The 17,313-nt window shown below is 40.1% G+C and overlaps 1 protein-coding gene across 1 annotated transcript in view; it reads left to right on the forward strand.

The window, feature by feature from the left end:
• Positions 1-17,313, forward strand: part of LOC121520475 (E3 ubiquitin-protein ligase RNF31) — a 36,381-nt gene that overhangs the window by 2,891 nt on the left and 16,177 nt on the right. Inside the window, exons 3-14 of the mRNA XM_041803937.1 lie at positions 4-150; positions 643-798; positions 965-1,021; positions 2,232-2,427; positions 4,086-4,272; positions 8,814-8,947; positions 9,440-9,612; positions 10,574-10,807; positions 10,902-11,081; positions 13,583-13,744; positions 13,819-14,004; positions 15,372-15,578. Of these exons, the coding sequence (XP_041659871.1) occupies positions 4-150; positions 643-798; positions 965-1,021; positions 2,232-2,427; positions 4,086-4,272; positions 8,814-8,947; positions 9,440-9,612; positions 10,574-10,807; positions 10,902-11,081; positions 13,583-13,744; positions 13,819-14,004; positions 15,372-15,578 (2,019 nt within the window). The remainder of the gene's footprint in view (positions 1-3; positions 151-642; positions 799-964; positions 1,022-2,231; positions 2,428-4,085; positions 4,273-8,813; positions 8,948-9,439; positions 9,613-10,573; positions 10,808-10,901; positions 11,082-13,582; positions 13,745-13,818; positions 14,005-15,371; positions 15,579-17,313) is intronic.

Below are 17,313 nucleotides of genomic sequence, written 5' to 3' on the forward strand. Positions count from 1 at the left end.
CAGACTCTTGCATCTCTGCAGCGACTTTCTACCGCCTTAAACATCCTGGAGAAGTATGGCTGTAATTTAACGAATCCCAACCGGCCGAAGTACTGGAGGACAGTCAAACACAACAACCCGGTGTTCAGAGCCACAGTTGATGCTATCCAGGTGACAAATATTTCAAAGATCATAGAGGAATGCCACATTTTTTCTATAAAATACGCTACTTTGGGGGCCTTTGATAAAAGGAGATATTGAAAATAATTGCTGACTGTGCAGTAATGAATAACCAGCCTTTATGACAAATTTCTGTCCTGGTTTTTAGTTTATTCATCATGTTATTCATATATGTTCGTTTCATATTTTCATTGTTGTTTTACCTTCCAGCACTGATATTCTGGTAAATAATGTATGTGCCAAAACACTTGACAGCAGGTATAACAACAAAGTTTTAGCACAGATTTACCAAAAATTTCAGATAGTAGTAAAAATTGTGAGGCATAAAAAAGCAGAAACTATAAAATAAGGACAGCCTTCACACCAAAACGCCAAACTTCCTCATAGTCCTGTTACTTTTACATTTAATTCCAGGGTGACTTCTAACTGTTTTGACCAATAATCATAAACATTAAATTTCATCCCTTCTTTGCTGGTTTTCAGGGAGGGAGAGCCGTGCTCTGTCTCTATGGTTATTCCAATCAGCAGGCGGACGGGCTCAGCTTCCCTGATGATGTCACCGACCCGGATGTTGGCCGAGTGGCTGCGGTGACACTTGAAGTGATGAGTCTGAGGATGGAGCTGGAGATGCTGATTAAGGTGAGTGATTTATCCCTGCAGGCTTTTTGGTGAATAACAGTTGATTGATCATTTATTAAAAATAATTGATTATCTAAATCTTTACCAATAACCAGTTCTCACTAAGGCAAACCCCATCCTTCATGTTAAAACTCTGATTTTAACAGGTGATTTGCTCTGATTGCAGGAGACTCACCCGCACCCCGAATTTTACGAGAGAATCATACCAACACTGAGACATAAGGTACGGTCCATCAGACCAAGACTGGATCCTTCAGCCTCACTGTTTGTTGAATGTAAAGAATATAAAAACTAACGGAGTCAGTGCTAACTAAATCACATCAGCTCTAATGACACCAGGAATCCATCATGGAAATCTTTATCACAATGTTTTTCCAGAAATGCAAAGTGGGTGTTTTTACACATGAACATGGCTGACAGTAAAATCTGATGTGTAAGATGCACAGTGACCGTGCAAGAAGGAGAGAAGTGAGAGAAGCCACCAAGACACCAATGACTACTCTGAAGGAGTTCCAAGCTTCAGCAGCTGAGATGGGAGGGACTCTAAATACAACTTGGCCAGGTTCTTCACCAGTCAAAGCTTTATGGGAGAGTGGCAAAGAAAAAGTCACCGTCGAAGAAAACTCGACTGTAGTTCGCCAAATGGCATGTGGGAGACTCCATGGTCAAGAGGAAGAAAGTTCTTTGGTCTGATTAAAACAAAATGGTGTTTTTTGGCCATCAGACACCACAAACACACAATCCCCATTGTAAAGCATGGTGGTTGCAGCATCATGCTGTGGGGATGCTTCTCGGAAGCCGACCCTGGAAGTCTTGTAAATGTATAGGGTAAAATGAATGCGGCAAAATATAGGAAAATTCTGGAGGACAATCTTATTCAGTCAGTAGGAGAACCACAGCTTGGGAGAAGATTTCTTTTCCAGCAACACACTGATCCGAGGCATACACAGGGTGTCCGCACATCCTTAAAATGTCTTAAAAAGTCTTAAATTTGACTTGCTGAAACCTGCAGATACCCTGCATACAGCGAAAGCTACACAGAAATGGTCTAACGATAAGGTGGTTGTTCTGGAGTGGCCAAGTCAAAGCCCAGACCTCAATCCAATGGAGAATTTGTGGCTGGACTTGAAAAGAGCTGTTCACGCCTATCCCCATTCAACCTGACAGAGCTTGAGCTTGAGTAACTGGTATCTGTCCCAAAAAGACTATCAGTCGACCCCTAGTCTATCAAAGTTACCGCAGACTGAGAGCTGGACTAGTGTGCTGTTAGCCAGCAGGATCACAAAGTCCACATGGTGAATACAGACGTTACTAAATCAGCATTGTAGACTTTGTTGAACGTTGGTTTCTCACTTTAAATTAAAATCATAACTCTATCGCCTAGTATGAGGAATGACTGGTAGTGACTGTTAGAAATGACTCTTCTTTTCCAGGATGTCGGTCTGAACACTGAAGCTGTGGTCTTCCAGTCCTCCTCATCATCTTCGGGACATTCAAAGGGTCAGACTAAATCTCTGGCCTTCCCCCTCCACCATCACTCGTCCAGGAAGAGCGGCCACTTTCTGTCGTCCAACCACCAGAGTCTCAGGTCCATCCAGGTCTTCTCCACCTCCTCCAACAAACACCCAGGTTAGAGGATTGAGCATGAAAGTCAGATGTGGGTCAGGAAGTGAAGAATAGTGGTTTAGAGTCAATAGTAACGGAGGAAAGTCAGTCCGTTAAAGCTTGTAGACCTACACGCTGGAGTTATTATCAGAACATTTCTAACATTTTATTTCAAGTGATTTTTAGGGTTTGGAGGAGACCAGTACTAAGCTCAGAGGCTAGCTGAGCCTTTTTAACAGCTTTTCTCCCTTGTTTTGTCATAAACAAGCTTTTAATGGAAGCACAGATATAATATTAAGACAACAAACCTTTTAGGGTAGTGTTAGTTTGAAATGACATATGGGGGTCTAGACAGGCCTGCATGCAAAAGGCAAGGATGGAATGTTTTTTAAAGCTTCAAAGGATGACATCATCAAAGGCAGAGGACAGAATGTTGGTGAAGCTGGGTACTTTTTCCCTCCATTTTTACCTAATAGTAGACCATAGATGACAACTTTACCTCCCTCCTTGCCTGTTAACTTTTATATGAATGACAGTAGCTGGCTCCTGTTTGAGAGCCAGTTACCTTTCTTCTATTTTTGTTATGTAATCCACATTTAAAACCAAACTGGTACCACACAAAGAGCCATTTAGGAACAAAAAGACTTTTTCTTATTACTGAGCAGGGCCAAATGATCCAGATTTAAATTTACCCTCTGGGACTGATGTTCTACAACAAGAAAAAGAGACACAGATTACAAAAAGTAAAATAAATTTTGAGCCATAAATTGAAGCCGCTTATTCGCTTACTGTCGTGTCTTTCTAATGACGCTATCCATGCCTTTGTAGCCTCTACAGAGGCTTATAGGAAGCCTGGCATTTTGGTGACTTTCTGGGGTCTTTAAACAATCTATCCGCACCAATGACTCACATTAAACATTAAACATCCTTTTCTCCATTTTTTTCTCCATTTTTTTTCTCCATTTTTAAATGTCCTTGCTGCTAGTGACTAATGCCAGCCGCCGTTTTGTTTCCCACAATAGTGTGTGACAGACTTACAATTTAAAATTTGAACTCATATTTTGAGCTTTGCAACTCATGATTCTTAATCTTATTTCATATTTTGAGTTTTACAACTCATGATTCTTAAATTTTTTTCTCATATTTTGACCTTTAAATCTTGTTATTTTGACCTTTAAAAATAACAAATTTGAATTTTATCACTTAATTTTGGCTTAAAAATTTGTGATTTTGACTTTCTTTCTCATATATTTCTGACTTTAAAAAACATTATTTTGACTCTGAATTTCACGTTTTGACATTTTGAACTAATAGGTTTGACTTTTTATCTCTGTTTGAGATTTTAAAAATGTAATTTTCATTTTTTTAAACCCCAAAATCATTTTTGAGATAAGCTTTTTCAATAATTACTGGCAGAGTGTCAAACTACTTGAGTTTGTCACTCCTGGCTTATATCGTTAGCCAGAGTGCTTGTTCCAGTCCATAATCACTATATGCCCAAGTCATCCATGAATTATTATCTATTAAGTCACTTTTATTTGTTATGTATGGGACCAGAAACAGAGAATATCTCCTGCCTTAATGTGTCCATTAGAACTCAGACTGTAGCCATTCTGTGGGGTTCTGACCTTCTGTTCTTCTATCAGAAATCATCTTGATATTTGTTATTTCTTGTTTTTCAGAGAACTGCAGCATCTGTGAAATCTTCCGAATCTCGGCCCATTGCCTCACCTGTCTGCAGGGTCTCTGCTCAGAGTGTGACAGACTCTACCACTCCTATCCCGAGAGGGCCAACCACCGCCGAGTGGCCGTTACATCTTCATCGTCTTCATCCTCATCATCGTCATCACAGAACAGGGGCACTCACAGGTCAGGATCAGTAAAGTGTTATGAACATGTTGCTGGTCTACGGTCACTAAAACAGCAGTAAAAAACTTGCATGTCAGGATTTCTGAGGTTAGCTGATCAGCTTCATGTTGTCATCCTTAAAGCCTGACAAAAAGGTGGGGGTGGGGTGGGGGGGCTGGCTGTTGTTAGCTGATGTCTGTGCTTTCACAGACATCAGCTAACAACAGTAAGCACTGAGATGAACTGCTCAGGGATTTTTAAAGCATTAAGCTGGGCATGCACTGTGTGTCTCAATCGCTTACAACGTATGGCCAGAAAACCCTAAAAAAGATTAAAAAGCATAAAAAGGGAAACTTTGACCTCAGAAATTATCAGTTGCAATTCACATTTATCAGTTTGTTTCCCACAATTATACAATTGACTTTAGTTGTCAACCAATAATTTTTGTCTATATGTTTCCATTGCATTTATTTGAAAATTTTGCCCCTTTTTTTCCATTTTTTGCTACATGTGGTCTATATTTAGAGCTTTAAGCCGACTACAGCCACTTCTTTTTACTACTTTTTCCCCATTTTTGTCACTTTTTCACCAGTTTTTGCCTCTTTCATCCTGCTTTTTGCATTTTCCCCCTTTTTGCCACCCTCCCATTTCTGCTGTTTTTTTGCCCATTTTTCCCATCTTTTTTGTTTTTTTTTGCCTGTTTTACTCACTAGCCACCGATTTTTGCCATGTTTTGTTGCTTTTTGATCATTTTTGCCCCCTTTAACTAATTTCTCACCCATTTTTGCCACTTTCTGCCCTTTATAACCACTTCATTTGTACTTTGCCCATTTTCACCCATTTTCTCCACTTTATGGTCATTTTTCCCACTTTTAACTTGGTTTTTTTTTTTGCCACTTTTACCCATTTTTGCAACCTTTTACCACTTAGATTTTGGCTCTTGTGAAGGTATTTTTCAACAATTGGGCTTTTTGGTTGAGCATTGTTGAGGAATACTGGTCTAAATCCAAATTTCAGTCACACAGAGATCTCAGTGTTTTCACGTTAACCTTGCCTTTGTGGTTAAGTTTGTCCCTGATAGCCAAAGGTTATAATCATCAAAGGTGCCACAGTAAGGGCATGTGGATCATTTTGACCCACTTATTGAATATGAATCAAATAAACACATTTTTTTTAATATTCTTTGAGAAGTTAAATATTGTAATAAGAAAAGCATGTTTTTGTGAAAAACTGGGAGTGTGAAATGAGTAAAATTCAACAGTAGTACAAATAAAAAAGTATGACCTACTCATCCATATAAATTTTATCTTTCAATTTTCTTTTTTTTTCTTTTTTATTCTTTTTTTTTTTCTTTATATCTTCACTGCCTGTCCTGTTCAGACTAAAGCCGTCCAGGGTTTACCTTCCTCTTCATGGAGGCTCACCCTGGACTGGTTGTCAGTTCATCACAGGACAGATATAAAGACACAATAATGGGAGAAACCAGAGCACCTGGAGAAAACCCGGCACGCAGTCTCCACACAGGAAGGCTCCATCTGAATCAAGGATTAAAACCAGGAACCTTTCTGTGAGGTGGCAGCCGTAACCTTGCTCCACTATGCAGCCCTTTTATTACCTCTGCCAAGGAGGTTATGTGATCGGCAGGGTTTGTTAGTTAGTTTGTGAGTTTGTTTGTTAGCAACATAACTCAAAAAGTAATGGACGGATTTTGAAATTTTCAGGAAATGTCAGAAATCGCTTCCGGAAGAACTGCTTGGATTTTGGGAGTGATCCAGATCACTGTCTGGATCCAGGAATTTTTTTTAAAGGATTCTGTTCCATTGGGAGATAGGACTGATGGCGGAGGTCTGCACTCTCCAAGTGCTTCTCTAGTTGATGTTACTTTTGCTTGAATTTGACTCGAACTGAGGCTCATTTTGGCTTCTTCTGAGCCAAACCAGTCAAATCCCGGCAGCGGCGAGGTCTTTCCAAATTCAGTCTTCGAGTCTGACACTTCCTCCCTGTCTGCAGTTGCTTGTTGTTGGAGGTTTAGAGTCTATTCCAGGGTGTCTCCAGCAGGTTTCTCGCGCTGAATCTCAAGCTGGAGTTCTGATGATGTTCCAGCCTGAGCCCTCCTTTCAGCCTCAAGCTCCCACGGAAGGTTTTGGCTGTTGAAAACCTCAATCTGAAACATCATCTTGTGCCTCTGGTAGATCTTACAGTACTTTTTCCTGAGATCCTCAAGCTCGTCCCTGGTCCCTTGCTCTTTTTTAATCAACAGCTCTGCCTGCTTCCTCTGCTGATCTAACTCATTCTGGAGCATTATCACTGTTTGGCTGAGCTCTATCCTCCCCCTCTGCTCCTCCTGAAACATGGCTGGTGCTTTTCTAAACTTATCACCCATTTGTCTGTAGGAGTGATCCAATTTATCAAGCTCAGCCTTCAGGTACTGAACCTTGCACCAGTACCTTTTAGTTTCCCTCTCACCTGAAACCAGAAAAAAGAAAAAATTCAATCTGTAATTTATTGCTTTTCAAAAATAAATTAAAAGTTTCTCTCTCACTTGTTTTAGACAGCAATTCTAGAACATCTTTCCGATAAACAGTAAAAGCAAACGGCAAGTCAGACCATTTCAGACACAGTAAATGTCACAGAATTTAAGTATTTTATTCAAAATTATGTTTCTCATACCTTCAGCATGATGGCCAAACATACAGAGGGTTGAAAGCGGGTAATTTGGAGGTAAAGAGACCGTCCAAGTATAAATAACGTTACGACTCTGAAGTTTGCTTTCAACGTTAGCGTCGCCGAAAGCTAACAGGTTGTCTATCCCGCGGTGTGAGTTTCCAGTCAATAAAAATGTGCTACGTCATCACAGCCAATGACAATGTGCCACCTCATCAGCAGGCACAGCCCCCTGGACGGATCTGGTACCTAAACCGTGTTCGGGCTTCTCAGATCGGTCACGCAGGCGCCTTACTCAAAAGGGTGAGTCATGGCTGAAAATGAATGTAAGTCAGTGGCGGAGGAAGATCTGTCCAGGAGCGGAGCTGGAGATTTTGGGCCCCCAGAAAGAAAATTACATCAGGCTACCCTTAGTTGGCTAGTTAAACAACTGTTGTGTCGTTTTATGACTATTTATGACTATATATGAATTTTAATGTACTTTTGAACTAACATTTTCCTATATCAACGTGCAACATTTTTACTATGGTTAAATTGAATATACTGATAGATTCTGGAAAAACTCGTGAAAGTCTCTTATTCCTTGTGGGATTGTTTGAAATTAAGAGGAAAAGTCTCAGAGAAGAGTAGCAAAAGTTCAGATGAAATGCACAAAGAAAACTCCCTCAAAAAATGTAGGAAAACTCCTTAACCTTTTTGGAAAAATTACCAGTTTCCTTATACATCAAGGAGACAAAATACTACTAATAATTATTTAATAATTCAGGTTAAAATATACAAATCTAATTATATCCATGGCTGTCAAAAGCTTTAACAATGTAACAAATCACTAGAGGACCCTTGCAACCCACTGAAAACAGCTCCTCGACCTACTTTTGGGTCTCGACCCACCAGTTGAGAATCACTGGCCTAAATTGACTTTAAAAAATAAACACGTCTATTCTGCCCCTTAGCTTATATTATTTTAATGCTTTGTCATTTGGTTGATTCAGAAGCGTACATTAGACTTTGCAAATAAAAACATAACAAATATATTTTATTTAAATCCAACTGGTGGTTGGTGCGCCTGCATCCTGCTGCGTCCCAGTTTGATTGACATGATCAAGCACATCTGTCACTATGGGTGCTGCCTTTGTACAAGCACATGACATTTTTTTTGGGTCTGGAAACATGGCTGATATTAGCCTTTACCACAGTCTTTTAACCTGTATGAATGGAAGTGTTGCACAGTGTGGAAAATGCTAGTTAGTTCAGCTGCTTTTACCTTATCAGCTTTGAATCTTGTTTGGGTTTTAGCAGGAACATATCCATAGACTGGGAAGCCCCCTTTTGAGCTGCACATTTTTTTGTGGATCTCACATTTTCAGTGTTGTTTCAAGTCATATTCACCTCCGTGTGACATGAAAAAAATTATTTAAACTTCACAAAAATCTCTCTCTGGATCGCTCTGCACTGGTCTCACCCACAGATAAATAATTTTCCTTATCATAACTGCATTTCCTTTTCTGTGCTGTCATTGTATTTTCCTTCCTTTTCCTCCTGTTCCCTCATGCTCTATGTTGGTGGTTGACGTGTGGTTTCTCTAAGCAGCCGTTCGATGAATGCCAGATTTTAAAACGTGCACTTAAAAAGTTGGAGCCTGTCTGTTACAATGCAGGACAGCGTCTCATTTTGCAGGGTAGGAAAAGTCATGAAAATACAGGACTATCCCACAAAAGGTGGGACATCTGGTAACCCTACTCGCGGCCCAAAAACCAGTCAGTCCCATCAGGAATTCTCCGGGGTCTCCAAATTAGCCACTCCAGACCTGCATGGTGTCATGGTTTAGCTGGTGTTGGATTAACTGGTACTCCGTACGGCATTGTACAACACTAATGCTGTCCTTCATTTGGTTTTAGTTCTTCGACTTGGCGTTGTCTCCACTGTACCAAAGTGAACTCGATGCAGGATGTGCTGTGTGAGGAGTGTGAGCGCCCCCGTATGGACTCCATCAGCTCCAAAACAGATGAATTTCAATCTGCCAACATCACAGGTGGGTCTTCTACTTTCTCACTGAAAATCAAATGAATGTACATATCTATAGGCTTTTCCCTTGACTTTAGTGCTGTTAGGCTTTTTTCCCCAATAAAGCTATGACACAGATGAACCAGGAATGAACTGAAATGTAAACATGGTTGAAATTTTAACCCTCAGATACCCCCCAAAAAAGAGTTACCACACCTGCCCCATGTCCAAGAATTGACACCATACATAAATAGCAATAGAAATGTTACATATTGATATTTTTCCCAACTTTTTTGCATCAGTGTTTTTCATCAACATGAACTTGATGGGAAATATTACATTTTTTAAATTATTTCCAGGAATTTAACCCTTTTAATACCAGTTTGATAAAAAAGACTCTGATTTTAATCGAAGTCAAAATAGCTAAAGTGATTTTGCCCAAATGGAATGAAAGGTTGAAATTCTTGCTAAAATTAATAAACTGACATTAAAATGTATGATTGTATGTTCCTCTCCTCAGAGTGGCAGTGTAAGAGCTGTACTATGGTGAACGCAGCCAGCAGTGTTCTGTGTGAGGTTTGTGAAAGACCCCGTCTGGCCACACGACCTCCAGTAACCCCGTCACACCCTCCTATCCTTCCCCCAAGGCCCCCAGCACCCGTACTGGGCATGCCTGGTGACCCTGACAGCCAGGTATGATGTTTTATAGAAAAACACTTCAAATATTTTGATATAGGTCCTTTTCAGATGACATCACGCATAGGGCTGGGCAATTAATCGCAATATGGCCTGCTGCAATTTTCAAATCACAGAAGTTGCAATATTACTTTTACTTGAATTTGTCAATGTCTCAGTAGAAGACTCCTTAAGACTCTTGTCTCCCTTCATCTGGCTAGACATGTAGTAAGAGCTCTGTAGGACTGATTTAATTGAGATATTGATCTTCTCCAAGTGAACAAACTTTGGAAAAAAGTCACGTTTTTGTAAAGCTTTGAGGTTGTAGCTAATGCTTTTTTAATAGTTTTCTGATAATTATTTGAGTATACAAGTCTATTTAAAACTGTAAAGTAAAAGCTTTCTCCTGTTCCCATTCATTCCTTATGGCTGTGCCCCATTTCCCTCAAAAGGCATTCAGGGCCCAATAATTGCAAACAACCTATAGCATAATTTTGAGCCAACATTGTTTTTTTTTTTGTTTGTTTTTTTTTGCAAATTTTTTACCTAAAATTTGCAGAACTACACCCTGTCACTTTAACCTAGCTTCCATGCTGGTCCACGCAGTGTGCTCTCCTTAAACACTGAAATCCCTGAAGACTAATGTCATTATTATTGAGGAGCAACTTATACAACCCAACTTCAAAAACACTGAAGCATCCCTGTAATGTTGATGACAGTGGTTGCCATGGTTGCCTTTTCTTTCTTGGTCGATTTGTACACCAACTTTGTTGTGAAAGCTTATGTGAAAAAGCCTCTTATCCTTATCCAGTTTTTCATCACTGAAATTTGTTGCAGATTTTTGACTTTATGATTTAAAAAAACAAAGGAAAGAGGTATTCATCAGGACAATGTGTGTTTTAATCATTTGCTGTAAATTTGACAAACTTCCAGCTAACACGGTCTCTTGTTAAACACCTGCACTTCCTCTCTCCACCAGTGGGTGTGCCAGTTCTGTACCTACCTGAACTACTCACCTGCAACAGTATGCGAGATGTGTGACCTTTCTCATCCCGAGCCTGCACCTCTGCCTGTTAAGCTCCGCCCTCCTTCTCCTGTCAGACGTGTACCCGCCCTGTCAATCAAGCCCAAAGAGCCCGCCTCCGAAGATCAGGACTTGCTGAGGCAGAGGTTGATGAAGGAGGAGGGGCTGAAGCTGATCCGACTGATCAGAGTAGGTTCACCTTCAATAACCAGTTTTCCATGAACATAGGCCACATTACTTTAGGTATTTAAGAGTGTTTCTCTCCTTCATGCATGCATCTCAGGACGGGGAGAAGAAAGGAGTGAGTCCAGAGGAGGTGTACACGAGCATGAAGGTTACAGGAGACAGCAGCACCCTGCCCTGCAAGTGGTTAAAGACTGAACTTCCTCTGCTATTGGACAAGATCCGTATGATGGCGGCAACATCGTCTCTGCAGTGTGAAAAGAGCAAAACAGACAACAGAGTAAGCATGGCTGTTTCAGCTTTGAAATGTCTGCTCTTTTCTATATTCCTCTGATAGGGGCTGTCAGGATCTGTTAAGACCACTAGGAAAGTGGAGTTTCTGATTATGAGTGTGTTTGGGATTTGTTAGATTTTTATTATTGCTAAAATACTAATGATTAGTGTTATAATTATTAATATAAATAAATAAAACTATTGATCAAGATAAATGAATAACGGGACAAAACCCTGAAAACAGGGGACAACAACCAAAAGAAGCAAAAATCGGTCTCAGAGTTAAAATTGTAATACAAACATCATTAATATTTAATAGTTATTTTTATTGTGATTAATAGAAGGTGTGAAATTGTACAATGACCCTTTCAACCAGCAAAAATCACATTGTCTATGCAAAATAATCACAGACAACTTATCTATTATCAAATTTATTTAACAAAGCATCACAATCAGAGTCAGTGAAAACAAATAAAACAAATAACTATTGTAAAATTAAACTACAACACACAATTTACCAAACAAAGCATTGCAAGTGTGTCTTGTGTAAGAGACTGGGAGGAAGAGACAGAACAAATTGGCCAAATCACATGTGATTTTAAAGAAAGTGGACTAAGAACAAAGGTGGAGCTGTGTAGCATAGAAAGAATCTGTTTCTCTAAGCTACAAACTCAATATGGTCACTTTACCACATAGAAACCCAGAGGACGGACTCTTAATTTAATGTCGGTTACACTATTGTTGGTGTGGGTGAAGGCACTGTACTGGATATAAATGGACACAGCAAAGTAAAACAGCAACACCTAAGCAGAGACAAGAGGACAACAAATACAGCTGTAAATGAAGGCACATGAACACTTCATAAAGCTCTTTTGCTAAATCTTAGCCTCATATTTGTGATCAGGGTGTGTAAACATGTCCAGACTAGATCCAGGACTAAGCAGAGGCCAGTCCATAAACATGTCTTCCACAGTTTCTTCAGTGGACGGTCTTTGGCAGCAGGGATCAATTTTCTGACAAGAGCAAGGCTCTATCGTATTTCTGGGGACACTAGATGAGCCTTTCAATGTCTGTCTTCTTTGGGGGCTATCTAGAGCTCTTCATATATACCTGTACATTGAAGAAAGGAATGAGGGAAGAAAAACTGTGCTGAACTTAAGCTGAAGCTGGGAAAAAACAGTGGAAGGCAACTAGGCTGCTGCTGGCAGTGTTCATTTCGTCGACTAAAACTATGAATAAAAATGTTCGTTAACAGCCTTTTTTCCATGACAAAAACTAGACTAAGACTAACAAAAAAGATCTGTGATGACTAAAATTGACAAAAAATTAAGTTTAGTTTTCATCAAGATGACTAAAACTAGACCAAAAAGGAATTTAGTTTCTGTCGGACATTCAAAATCTGTGATATTACTCCACTGTGGGTAAATCTGTCAAAAAACAATGCATCTGTAGCTCTTCTGCCTCTCAGCTGTAGAAATCAGGGACCCCTGGTTTACCAGGGTGCATCGAACACACTACCATGACTTGGTACCAGATTTAGGCAAGAAAATAAATGCTTGGACTAAAAGTAAAGACTAAAACATGAGGACTTTTTATGGACTAGAACTAGACTAAAAAGTTTTGATTTTTTGTTGACTAAAACTAGACTAAAACTAAAAAGGGTAGAAATGACTAAAATGTGACTAAAACTAAAATACATTTCATTTAAAGACAAACACTAAGACTAAAGTTAAAAATAGCTGCCAAAATTAACATTGGCTCCTGGAAAGTGCAGGGAAATGGTATGTCTCTGGGGCAGATGGCCTAAGGGCTTTTATTGCCTGTGCCAAATCATAAGGACCCCTAGGATTTTCCTCCAATCCTCCAATCAGAGAGGAGACGGTGTCCTTTTCACACCTCTAGGTGAAGTGCTGCAAGGGCCACTGGGCAGATGAGTCCGTCATGCTTCCTGATTTTTTGTTTTAAGTTTCCCTCTAAACTGCAACACTCAGGCTTCATCAGTGCTCGCTAAGCCTGTCTTTGTTCACTGCATTGATGCTCATCACTAGCGATAATCAGGTGATGGTTATTGGTATGGAAAATATTTGTTTGCATTGCCAAAGCAGTAGGCTATACAAACAGAAAAAACTGATTGCAGTATTATTAATGGTACATTCATTAAAAATCCATGTTTGACTTTGTAAATTACATCTAAATTTGAAGGTTTTCACTGAAAGTATCCTCAGATTACTAGATCAAACTGATTGAAAAATATTCCACTTAAAAAAACAGGCAAACATTTTTTTTGTCTTTTTCTCCTCTTCTTCATCTTTGTCTTCTTCTTTGTGGTCTTTTATGCCTTGTTCCTCTTTTCTTTGTCTTTATAGTCTTATACTCGTCACCCTCCTCTTGTTTGTTTTTATCCTCTTCATCTTCTTTCACATGTGCTTTACTTGTTTATATACTTGTTTCAGTCAGACATGTTAGTGAATTAGTTCAAATGTCTCATCTGATTTTCCTCCAAAGCAGAGCTGTACTTGTGACACTCCTGCAGAAAGTGATGGTAAAGACACTAAAAGTGCAGAAACGGGGATCCAGTTATCTAGAACAGAAGCAAAGCAGGCCTGGCTGACAGCAGGGGGCGACACCGAGAAAGCTGCCAAACAAGCTCTGAGGGACAGGCTGGCCAAGGTAATTTTAGTAATCCTTTATCAGTTGATCATGAGTTTCCCTGTAATAAACCATCATTACGCCCCGGCCCACAGATGAAGGAGCTGCGTTCGCTCGGCTTCAGTGATGAGGCTCACTGCCATGACGTTCTGAGGCAGAGCGGTGGAGACTTAAGAGGGGCTTTAGTGCTGCTGCAGCGCCCCCTGCTGGAACCCTTTCATAAGCGGATTTGGAGTGACAAACCAGAGCAGCCTGTGGACATTCATCACCCTGACAAACAGGTGAGAGCAGCACATACAACACACCTTGGATTAAAACCAATCCATGGACATCTTTGTTGTTTTATCACAAAAAAATCAGAACTTCTTGAAAATTAAAAATAATGTTTTACCCAGGCTACTCAAGAGGCAGGTATTGATTCAGATGGTTGCAGTCTGACAGATCAAACTGATGCATGAACTCCTCGTTGAGCGATGTGATTGTTAAAGACATTTCCACATTCAGCCAAACACGCATTTAAATTTTGTTTAACCAACTAATCTTAAGAGGAGAAAGTCCTTGGAAAACTGTCAAATTCATCAGAGGGTCACAGGTGTGATGTGAGCCTGATATACTTGCTATAGTGTGGCTAACATTAGAAGCTAGTGCCGCCAGCCTTCGTTCCTCTTTGCAGATTAACATCGTACTTTGATATGTGGCCTCTTTTTTTTACATTGAGTAGTTATGAATAAGTTCAACCCTCAACAGCCTACATACCCATTTATTTCCATTTACTACTTAAAAAACTGTCATACTGCACTGTTCCTACTACACGCTAACCACTAAACTACTGCTGAGCTTCACATATTTACATCTGGTGACGTGCCAGGGGAAAGCTCAGACAGAAAGGCAGAGGCTATTAACTGAAGCTACAGCGGCTTTTAGTGGCGGGAGGTTCATGCCAGTTTAAAAGAGCATGATGGACAAGGATTTCAAGCCCTTGTTTGTAAAAAAATGAAAGGTAATTAGTTTAACCGACTCGTACATCTTGCACCAGCTAATTTGATCAACAAATTTACCGTTTAACCACGTGCATCCGTCGTGATTATAATTCTTTTCATGTCAGCAGCAGCAACCTTTGAAGAACCCAGCCTTTGTACGCCAATCTGAAATGAGGATCACTTGTAGACCTCACTTCTTACCCTTTTGCCTTGCAGTCTTCAAAGCTGCAACAAAACTAACAAATGTAACTAAACCTTATAATATATTGCAGTAATCTTGTAATTCACAAACAGGACCAACAGTCACACACAGTTAGAATTTTCTTAAAATGAGCGTCTCGTAGGAGCTGGTTCAAGTATTTCTCAGTAATGTCACACTCAAACTTTCTTGTAATCAGAAAAATAATCCCACCTCTCTTACAACATCAAAAATGTGTAAATAAAGTCTTTAAATATGACACTGACATTACTGTTATTAATATAATGTGGGATGAAATCAGTTAGGGTTGTCAGAATCTCCACAGTTCATCCGCATGTGTGGAGACAGGAGTCAGAACTGAACTCTGTCAGCATGAGAGCTCAGCTCACGTGTTGAGTATCTGTGTAGTTTGGGGTATCTATAATAGGGTGCATTTCTCTTCATGACATATTTACTTTCTGTTTTCCAGCGAATATGTCGAAGGTTGTTAGCGGTCTACGATCTTCCCAGCTGGGGTCGGTGCGAGCTGGCCCTGTCGCTGCTTTTGGAACACGGCGCCCCCTACTCCCTGGAGGATGTAGTGACAGCTGTGAGAGAGTCCCACGACCGAGAGTTTATCAAGAGAGTTCTGGCTAAAGAGTGTCCCATCTGTCTGTCCATCTTCCCTCACAGCAAGGTACCAAGGCCGTGATTCTTTTCTGAGGCTGCCGTTCTCGTTGTTCTCTGGGCTTAAAGCTGTTGTTGGTGTGAGAACTGGTGACTAATTGTAGGACTTGTATCTAATCTTACATAATTTGTGCTATAAACCTGAAACTTTGAGCAGTGATGCATTTCATAGAGGAGAAATGTGTACTTACTTTTCTTGATGCCAGCCCATACCAATGATTTTATATAGATGTTTAAAATAGTTCACGACTGAGAGATGATAAGCCATTAACATACAAGCCTGTGCTATTAAAACGGTTCTTTAAATGTGAGCCAAGGTTGCTAGCTCCCGTTTGAGTACCAGTTTCCTTTCCTCCCTCCTTTGTCATTATTTAATCCACATTTAAAAAGTCAGACTGTTACCAACTAAGCGACCAGGTCTACTGAGCTGAGCCAAATGATCTGGATCTCTAAAAAGAGACAGATTTCCTGTTACAATGATAGAGGCTGGAGGTTGGTGAAATGGACATCGGGGCAAGATGAGAGTTTAATGTGCTAAACCACGGCAAAACTGTATGAAACCAAACCATTGAGTGTTTAGTGACATTGCATGTCCAGGCTTTAGATGGAGGCTTTTTTCATTCCTGCCTGCTGCCGTTTCTCTTAGAGTTTTTTTAAACCTTCCTCTTTTTTGCCTGAATATTTCACTCCTTTTGGGACACAGAAGTAGCTTGAGGATTTGATCTTTGGACATGGGCATTTTGGTAGCTTTTCTCTATGCAGAAATTATTCATTGCCCCCAAGAGGCATTCTTTGCTGCTGTGTGTCGTCTTCTGCAAAGAATGTATATTAAAACTTATAATAGCATCTCTATGGGAATAACCTGACACGCCACATGGATTTGTTTCACACGTCCATCTGGGAAAGCTTCAATAAGAAACCTTATGGAAAAGGCAGAGGCTTTAAAAAAAGACTCAGAGTGTGATTGGATAAATGTGCTGTCTGTCACATCTCTACGGGCCATTAAGAGCAACAAAACACTTGACGTAACTGCTATCCAGCTGCACGTGCGCAGCTACCGAGCAATAACGCGAAACATGGCAACTAAAGCCATGTAAGTACCCGACTTGTGTCTTTTTTGAAAAGAAAATAACTCACGGCTGTCCTATGTTCCTCTTTTAATGAAGAAATGTCATCAAGTTCTGATAAACTGGCGCTTCAGCAGCATCCATGCTAAGCTCTTCCACCAATTGCACCGGCCTCTTGCTGCTGCCTGTTTACGTCACAACTCCACCGCGCCTGAAAGTACTGCCTCTCATCGCTGATTGGTCCTGTCACTTTCTAACCGAGCCCAAACGGTTCAGAGCTTTGCAATATGGATTCGCCAGTGAGAAACAAGGAAACAGGCGTATCCATCTGCTTTGCAAGGTTACTCTGGGAACAGATTTTGAAACATGATATCTCAAAAACTTAAAGTGCTTGAGTGCTGAAATCTGAGAATATGATTTGTGATACAGACCTGCTTAACGTAATACAAAACTGTATTTATAGCGCCACCAGGTGGTCAGTTATTTAGTTTTTGCATTAAATGCTATTAACTTGCTAACAGTTGGCAAGTGAAAAGTGATATTCACAGAGCATGTTCCTTGGAATCATTTTCCACACTTCAACCTGTGGTCAATTCAGAGCTGCATCACCCTGTATTTTTCAAAATATGCATCGCCAATCAACTACTATTACTCAATATATCTTAACTGAAATTATCC

The sequence above is a fragment of the Cheilinus undulatus genome, linkage group 13 (genome assembly GCF_018320785.1).
Source record: "Cheilinus undulatus linkage group 13, ASM1832078v1, whole genome shotgun sequence".
Taxonomy (NCBI): Eukaryota; Metazoa; Chordata; class Actinopteri; order Labriformes; family Labridae; genus Cheilinus; species Cheilinus undulatus.